Below are 9,824 nucleotides of genomic sequence, written 5' to 3'. Positions count from 1 at the left end.
GCAGAATCTTTTAGGGATGACATAAAGGTAAAGCGAATAGCGTTTATTAAGATAAATTACTACCATAGGGCTCCATTAAAGGGATAGGACAGGTAAAAGTAAACTCTCATGATTCAGATACAGCATGCAATTGTAAGGCACTTTTAAATTTACTTTTATCATTAAATTTACTTTGTATCTTTTGTTGAAAAAATTATGTACATATCTTACACTACTGGGAGATAGCTAGTGATATAAATAAATAAATAAATAAATAAAGAATAAAGATTTGTCTCTTGTCATTGAGACTCAGTAGTACATTACTGCTCTGGAGCTGCACGGGTTAAACGCACAAGCAATAGTGCAATAATAAATTGTTATAATATTAGAGAATTTCATTTTTGCTCTTTTTTATCCCTTTAACCTGTTTTCAGCTGCTCTTGTGTGAATCTCTGATACTGCTGACTACAATTGGGATTAGACTGTAGTTGATAAAGAGATGGGAATTATATTTTCATTCACAAAGTATTGACCGGACGTTGGTTCTGGGAATTGTCCTTCTCAGCCAATAAGTGCACAGCTGATACTGCTGCATTAGTTTAAAGTTAAACAGCTCAATGCTGCACATTAAACATCTAATATGTTTAATGATGCATATAGTAACACAACATAGTACAATGCATAGTATTATTAATTTTCCATTAAAGGGGCATGAAACTTTTGTGGTTTAAACATAGCATGCAATTTATAAAAAAATCAAATTTATTTCTATTATCAAATTTGCTTTGTTCCCATGGTATTCTTTGTTGAAGAGATACCTAGATAGGTGTCTGTAGCACTACATGACAGGAAATAGTGCTGCCCTCTAGGGCTCTTGCTAATGGATAACATTCTTACAAAACTGCTGTCATATAGTGCTCTAGACACGTGCACGCTCCTGAGGTTACGCCTCTGCTTTTCAAGATAAGATACCAAGAGAATGAAAATAATATGATCATGGAAGTGAATTAGAAAGTTGTTTAAAATTGCATGCTCTCTGTATCATGAAATAAATATTTTGTTTTTTATTTTCTTTAAGGTCTGAAAATTGTGGGGCTTCCAATTATGAGAATTGTAAGTGCACAATGCAGAATTCACAAGCATAGCCTTGCTACATATCTGCCCCCTATTGGCCTCAGCAGAGGTGATGAGATAAGATATCAGAAAACAATGCACATTTTGCGATCAAAATGACAATGTCTAGCTTTGTCTCCTAGCATTAAAGGGACAGTATACACTCATTTTCATATAGCTGCATGTAATAGGCACTACTATAACGAATAAGATGCACAGATACTGATATAAAAATCCAGTATAAAACTGTTTAAAAACTTACTTAGAAGCTCTCAGTTTAGCTCTGTTGAAAGGGTAGCTGGAAAGCCCACTGCAAGCGGCAAATAAGACACTCCCCCTTCTTTTGCATATAAAAAGACCCTTTACACAAACAGGAGCAAGCTGGAGTAGGTAGCTGACGGTATTCTCATAAAACTTTGGGGCTTGGTTAGGAGTCTGAAAATCAGAGTAATGTTATTTAAAAATAAGCAAAACTATACATTTAAAAAAAACAAAAAAACAAAAACTTTATGGTCTATATAAATAGATCATCTACAAAACATTTATGCAAAGAAAAAAATTAGTGTATAATGTCCCTTTAAAGGGACACTCAGGTTATATTAAATTTTCATGATTCAGATACAGCATGTCATTTTAAACAACTTTCCAATTTACTTCCATTAAAAAAAAATGTGCACTATCTTTTATATTTACACTTTTTGAGTCACCAGATCCTACTGAGCATGTGCAAGAATTCACAGACTATACGTATATGCATTTGTGATTGGCTGATTGCTATCACATGGTACAGGGTGAGGGGAAACATACATAACTTTGAAATGTGTTAGAAAAAAATCTACTACTCATTTGAAGTTCAGACTAAGTGCTATTGTATTGTCTTGTTATCTTGCATTTGTTGATTATGCAAATCTACTGTGTTTACTGGTCTTTTAAGTCCAGATTGGCTACTCCAAGTAAGGCAAGCAATGAGAAGTCCCAATAAAAAGCAATTGCCGCAAACACAGTGTTGGTGTATTCTGAATGTTTTCACATTCAACTGATATGTTAATTTATTCTAAGGTAACAGAAAAGACTTGTAGCTACAAAGGGTGTGGTACAAGTAGTGTCCTGTTACGCACGAGCGATAAAAAGTTTATCACGTATTACAAGTTGAAAGTAAATTTGTTCGAGCGCAATTGAATTTAACGTGCTTCTGGTCATTACGACCTCAGAACTCTGGTCAACCGTTACACTTGAATAAAAATTGTCACAAAAATCATCAAAAATACATTTCACAGTGCACTCATAATACCACTGAGAAAAATAATACCAACAAAATTTCAATTAAAAGTTATAAGGGCTCTCAATGATATGAGAAAAAGACAGCATAGGGCTTTTTACCTAGAGATACATACATGTCTAATATGTATATGTATGTGTGTGTGTACATATTGTACTTATGTATCAGATATATATAGAGAAATATATATTTATTAATACAAATCACATTATTTTCTATATGAAGAATGTAAAATATGAGTTTTTCGCATCGCGTTTCTCAATTTATATCTTAAAGCAGTCAGGTTAGCGCACATGAAAGCGTAGGATTCTTAAGGAGCGGTATTGAAATATTACATATAAAATATTAATAAATCTTAATATAAATTATTAAAAATATTAAACATACTGTAAAATATATAGATATAATCTATGACTTATTTAGAATATTTTACAGTATGTTTATTAATATTTTATATGTAATATTTCAATAACGCGCCTTAAGAAGTTTTCATGTGCGCTAACCCAACCGCAGTAAGATCTAAATTGAGAAACGCAATGCGCAAAACACACAATAAAGAAATTGATTTACAGATACATTTAAATGCTGCATTTCAATAGCGATTCAAATAGACTTAGTGAGTCAATGAGAATCAGCATTTGTGACAATGATTTTAAAGGACCAGTCAACACATTAGATTTGCATAATCAACAAATGCAAGATAACAAGACAATGCAATAGCACTTAGTCTGAACTTCAAATGAGTAGTAGATTTCTTTATAACAAATTTCAAAGTTATGTATGTTTCCACTCCCCTTGTACCATGTGATAGCAATCAGCCAATCACAAATGCATATACGTATAGTCTGTGAATTCTTGCACATGCTCAGTAGGATCTGGTGACTCAAAAATTGTAAATATAAAAGATTGTGCACATTTTTTTTAATGGAAGTAAATTGGAAAGTTGTTTAAAATTACATGCTGTATCTGAATCATGAACATTTAATTTAACCTGAGTGCCCCTTTAACAATGTTATACATTGTGCAAACACTTCTGCCATCTAGTGCTTAAAACTGTGTACAACGCAACATTATTTGTATTTATACAAAGTTACTTAAAACAACCTGGTATTCATCATTTATATATATCAGTACAGTATACGATTATGTGTTTGTATGAAAAGTAATTTTGGTTTGACTAGATTATTTTTTCCCCCTTATTTATGTGGTTATGTATTTCTTAACTATATAATTCTAATTCTGAATCTTTTTGTCTCTTCTAAATAAAGAAATATTTTCAAAATATTGTGAACTGCTGTCATATAGTGATCCAGGCATATGCACGTAACTGGTTATCAAGAAAGGATACAATGTTAAATGGATAGTGTGTGATATATCTATACATACAGATAGAGAAGCACTCTCTTCCATGAACAAACAATAGCTCAACTGCTCAATAAGTTGTTAACTTGTTCTATGGCGATTTACCGTCTGGAAATAGCTTCATATTTATCAATGACCACTAGGTGGCAGTATGAGATATTATACCTTTGAGAGAGCGAGAGAGTGGCTATGAAGGGTATTTAACCTGTGATAACAGTGTTGACCCGAAACAATTTTTTTTGACCCATTCTTGTTGAAATAAAGGTCTAAACAGTGCTGCTGACTTCTGTTTTGAAGTAGCTTATTTTAGCCCACTAATGCTTTTCACAGAGACCAATTTTCCTGTAGTATATCAGTCTGATCCCGCCTGTCAGTGCAGCGCCGGAATACCAGGCAATCCCTCTCTGAACACGGAACATGGCAACCCCCAGACGATTGTTTCGGCCTTCTATGTGAAAAGCATTATTGGGCTAAAAGAAGCTGCTCCCAGGTGGTAAATCGATATAGAACAAGATAAGTTATTGAGCTGGTGTTCGTTCCCGAAAGAGCCCTTCTCTTTCTGTATTTGTTTAGTTAAAAGCTACTAACGTAGCCAGAGGGAACATGCTACTGGTCAATTCAATGGCAAAACTCATCCAGGAATAGTATAATTTTTTATATATATAAATAATTTCCAAATAGATTCTGCACTCACTGGATTTACAACACACAATTAAAATGTATTAAGTGAGGAATTTATTAAGCCTGAGGAAGGGGTGTCTATCTTGTAACGTTACTTAATACATTTTGATAGTGTGCTGTAAATTCAGTGAGTGCAGACTCTGGTATATGGCTTCCAGTTTGTGAAAATGTGCTTGATCCTGCAATAGCTATGTGTCTATATATCTATATATCTATATATATATTTATTTGATGGTATATATCTCAATAGTATGAATTATTTATTTCCTTTTTGATGAAGACCCTCTAACCTGTAAAACAACACTTACTTTTCTGTCTGCTATTTTCACTTACTAGATGAAGATAACGTGACCTGTAGCACTCCGCTTCATCTCCATGGCTTGCTGCTGAAGGATACTGAAAAACACATAAGGCTGATGTGCTTCACAAACCTTTATGAGAGGGACTACATCTTCCTCATGTTGGTGGGTTTCGTTATCTTTGGTTCTGGGACGGTGGTGGCTTGGTTGACTGGCGTTTGCATCGTTATCTATGACCGTCTATGTGGCCACAGTGAGGATGATGAGAATGAGGTAGATGACGAACCTCTGCCCCCACCAAAGCCCAAGAAAAAGGATGATTCAGAAATCTAAGCAGGTGCACATGTGAAGATGCCAACCATCTCTTTTTTATGTGAAGAATCAAGACTAGGAACATGTAAACTGGCCGTTTAGAAGGCGAGAAAGCCAATGCTTGGATTTTCATTAAAATTGCTGGATTGGTCCAGAACATGAGCTTGGTGTAATAGAACTGATTCTTGGGGTTCGAGCTACTTTGTAAAACTAAGGTTTTTTGAGGTTGCTAATGTCATTGTACCAACTGGTAGCCTCATTTTCCAAGAACACAGGAGAAGGCGCCATTTTAGTTCCTCTTCATGTTTGGGCTAAAATATTTATGATGGACTAAGCCAGATGTACTATCAATTCATAGAGCTCTTGCAGAGCTGATTCAGTAAAGCAAGAGGAAGCTCTCCAAAAAAGAGACCATCAGATACCATAGGAACTTGATAGGTTTCTTGAAATTTCTTTCATTTCTTTCAAAGTGAATTTTGGTTATTGAGCTAAGGTAACAGTGGGGTCATAGTGAGGTAACAGTGATGTAACCGTGGGGTAACAGTGGGGTAACAGTGATGTAACAGTGAGGCAACAGTGAGGTAACAGTGGAGTAACAGTGAGGTAACAGTGGGGTAACTGTGAGGTAACAGTGGGGTAACAGTGAGGTAACACTGAGGTAAAAGTGAGGTAACAGTGAGGTAACAGTGAGGTAACAGTAGGGTAACAGTGAGGTAACAGTGGGGTAATAGTGAGGTAACAGTGGAGTAACAGTGAGGTAACAGTGGGGTAACAGTGGGGTAATAGTGAGGTAACAGTGAGGTAACAGTGGGGTAACACTGAGGTAACAGTGAGGTAACAGTTAGGTAACAGTGGGGTAACAGTGAGGTAACAGTGAGGTAACAGTGGGGTAACAGTGGGGTAACAGTGGGGTAACAGTGAGGTAACAGTGGGGATGGATACAGTTGTGTCTTTCTCTACGCAAGAAGGGTTTTGATATCATCATGAAAATACTGCATGATACAAAGTCGGAGAGTGTTTTATATTTGAACAATGTGTTCAAATGTAGTCAAAATCAGTTTTAAGTCTTCCACTTAAAAGATTTATATTTAGAGAAATGTTTACAGTGATCTAAACCTAGTTAAAGAAAAAATTCAATGTGAAAAGAAATTTAAAAAATGCATTTTGTTACTAGAATGCTTCTTTAAATGTTAAACGTCTGTCCTCAAATTATTTCTTCTTTATTGTTAATGTCATTTCACAGCTGTTTAAAGGGACATAAAACTCCCAAAAATGATTTCATGATTCAGATAGAGTGTAACAGTTTTAAAAACTTTCCAATTGACTTATTTTATAAAATGTACTTCATTCTCTTGGTATCCTTTGGTGAAAAGCAGGTAGGAAGGTGTAAGAGGAGGAGGGTGCATGTAACTGGAGCAGTAAATGGCAGCTGATTCATAACTGTTATATATTTGCAAAAACAGTAGGGTGGTAGCAGTGTTTCCTGTTATGTACCGCTCTAGAAATGTACTTATCTAGATATCTCTTCAACAAAGAATACCATGACAACAAAGTAAATTTTATAATTGAAGTAAATCAGAAAAAAAAATGTTTAAAGCTGTATGCTCTGTTGAAATCATGAAAGAAAAAAAATTAGGTTTCATGTCAGCAGCCCACCTGTTCCATAATGTAACAATGAAAACACAATTAAATTCTTGTTGATTAACTATAGTGAATACCTGGGATCCTTGCTTCTAATTACAAGTTTTTTTAACCCCTTCACGTCTGGCACAAGTGTTGTCAATGCGATCACGTGATTTCAAGGACGGGTTTGAATCATGGGGGACTGCTTACGTTGCTAGGCAATGGGCATAGGTAAAGATGATCTGTGTGCATATATCTGACAGAAGCTGAAGGTAAAAGTGTCTGATCTGAGATCTGTGTGCATATGTCTGACAGAAGGTAAAGATAATGGTGTCTGATCTGAGATCTGTGTGCATATGTAACAGTCTGACAGAAGGTAAAGATAATGGTGTCTGATCTGAGATCCATGGACATATGTCTGACAGAAGGTTAAGATATAGGTGTCTGATCTGAGATCTGTGTGTATATGTCTGACAGAAGCTGAAGATAATGGTGTCTGATCTGAGATCTGTGGGCATATGTCTGACAGAAACTGAAGATAAAAGTGTCTGATCTGAGATCTGTGTGCATATGTCTGACAGAAGCTGAAGATAAAAGTGTCTGATCTGAGATATGTGTGCATATGTCTGACAGAAGCTGAAGATAATGGTGTCTGATCTGAGATCTGTGTGTATATGTCTGACAGAAGCTGAAGATAATGGTGTCTGATCTGAGATCTGTGGGCATATGTCTGACAGAAACTGAAGATAAAAGTGTCTGATCTGAGATCTGTGTGCATATGTCTGACAGAATCTGAAGATAAAAGTGTCTGATCTGAGATATGTGTGCATATGTCTGACAGAAGCTGAAGATAAAAGTGTCTGATCTGAGATATGTGTGCATATGTCTGACAGAAGCTGAAGATAATGGTGTCTGATCTGAGATCTGTGTGCATATGTCTGACAGAAGCTGAAGATAAAAGTGTCTGATCTGAGATCTGTGTGCATATGTCTGACAGAAGCTGAAGATAAAATTGTCTGAACTGATATATGTGTGCATATGTCTGACAGAAGCTGAAGATAATGGTGTCTGATCTGAGATAGATGTGCATATGTCTGACAGAAACTGAAGATAAAAGTGTCTGATCTGAGATCTGTGTGCATATGTCTGACAGAAGCTGAAGATAAAAGTGTCTGATCTGAGATCTGTGTGCATATGTCTGACAGAAGGTAAAGATAATGGTGTCTGATCTGAGATCTCTGTGTATATGTCTGACAGAAGGTAAAGATAATGGTGTCTGATCTGAGATCTGTATGCATATGTCTGACAGAAGCTGAAGAAAATAGTGTCTGATCTGAGATCTGTGAGCATATGTCTGACAGATGCTGAAGGTAATGTTTTCTGATCTGTGTGCATATGTCTGACAGAAGCTGAAGAAAATAGTGTCTGATCTGAGATCTGTGAGCATATGTCTGACAGATGCTGAAGGTAATGTTTTCTGATCTGTGTGCATATGTCTGACAGATGCTGAAGGTAATGTTTTCTGATCTGTGTGCATATGTCTGACAGATGCTGAAGGTAATGTTTTCTGATCTGTGTGCATATGTCTGACAGATGCTGAAGGTAATGTTTTCTGATCTGTGTGCATATGTCTGGCAGAAGGTAAAAAAATAGTGTCTGATCTGAGATCTGTGTGTATATGTCTGACAGAAGGTAAAGGTAATAGGGTCTGATCTGAGATCTGTGTGCATATGTCTGACAGAAGGTAAAGGTAATAGGGTCTGATCTGAGATCTGGGCATATGTCTGACAGAAGCTGAAGGTAATGGTGTCTGACCTGAGATCTGTTGGGATATGTCTGACAGAAGCTGAAAGGTAATAGTGTCTGATCTGTGTGCATATATCTGAAAGAAGCTGAAGATAATAGTGTCTGATCTGAGATCTGTTGGCATATGTCTGACAAAAGGAAATTATAATGGTGTCTGATTTGAGATCTGTGTGCATATGTCTGGCAGAAGCTGAAGATAATACTGTCTGATCTGTGCGCATATGTCTGACAGAAACTGAAGGTAATAGTGTCTGATCTGAGATCTGTGGGCATATGTCTGACAAAAGGAAATTATAATGGTGTCTGATTTGAGATCTGTGTGCATATGTCTGACAGAAGCTGAAGATAATAGTGTCTGATCTAAAATCTGTGGGCATATGTCTGACAAAAGGAAATGATACTGGTGTCTGATCTGAGATCTGTGGGCATATGTCTGACAGAAGCTGAAGGTAATAGTGTCTGACCTGAGATCTGTTGGGATATGTCTGACAGAAGCTGAAAGGTAATAGTGTCTGATCTGTGTGCATATATCTGAAAGAAGCTGAAGATAATAGTGTCTGATCTGAGATCTGTTGGCATATGTCTGACAAAAGGAAATTATAATGGTGTCTGATTTGAGATCTGTGTGCATATGTCTGGCAGAAGCTGAAGATAATACTGTCTGATCTGTGCGCATATGTCTGACAGAAACTGAAGGTAATAGTGTCTGATCTGAGATCTGTGGGCATATGTCTGACAAAAGGAAATTATAATGGTGTCTGATTTGAGATCTGTGTGCATATGTCTGACAGAAGCTGAAGATAATAGTGTCTGATCTAAAATCTGTGGGCATATGTCTGACAAAAGGAAATGATACTGGTGTCTGATCTGAGATCTGTGGGCATATGTCTGACAGAAGCTGAAGGTAATAGTGTCTGACCTGAGATCTGTGTGCATATGTCTGACAGAAGCTGAAGGTAATAGTGTCTGACCTGAGATCTGTGTGCATATGTCTGACAGAAGCTGAAGGTAATAGTGTCTGACCTGAGATCTGTGTGCATATGTCTGACAGAAGCTGAAGATAATAGTGTCTGATCTGAGATCTGTGGGCATATGTCTGACAAAAGCTGAAGGTAATAGTGTCTGATCTGAGATCTGCTCATTGCTTTACCTGCGACTAAACCCTGATCACCCATAAATTGACCAATAGTGTTGTAGAGGAGAGCTCTAGACCATATTAAAGCAATTAATAAATATAACCACAATAGGCACCTGGCAGCAACTAGAAAGTTTGAAGAAATTTGCAAGGAGAGAAGAGATGGTGCAGATATAACCTGAAAATGCATCAGCTGTGGCTTGTTTTTACAAAGACAATAATAAATCATAAGATA

General features: G+C 36.5%; 1 protein-coding gene across 1 annotated transcript in view; it reads left to right on the top strand.

Annotated features, from left to right (window-relative positions):
• Nucleotides 1-6,735, top strand: part of LRRC52 (leucine rich repeat containing 52) — a 40,837-nt gene extending 34,102 nt beyond the window's left edge. The window contains exon 2 of the mRNA XM_053693648.1: nucleotides 4,751-6,735. Within this exon, the coding sequence (XP_053549623.1) occupies nucleotides 4,751-5,046 (296 nt within the window). The 3' untranslated portion in view covers nucleotides 5,047-6,735. The remainder of the gene's footprint in view (nucleotides 1-4,750) is intronic.
• The last annotated feature ends 3,089 nt before the right edge of the window (nucleotides 6,736-9,824 follow it).

The sequence above is a fragment of the Bombina bombina genome, chromosome 10 (genome assembly GCF_027579735.1).
Source record: "Bombina bombina isolate aBomBom1 chromosome 10, aBomBom1.pri, whole genome shotgun sequence".
Classification (NCBI taxonomy): Eukaryota; Metazoa; Chordata; class Amphibia; order Anura; family Bombinatoridae; genus Bombina; species Bombina bombina.
The sequence above is the reverse complement of the archived record's forward strand: the minus strand, read 5'-3'. Positions and strand labels throughout refer to the sequence as shown.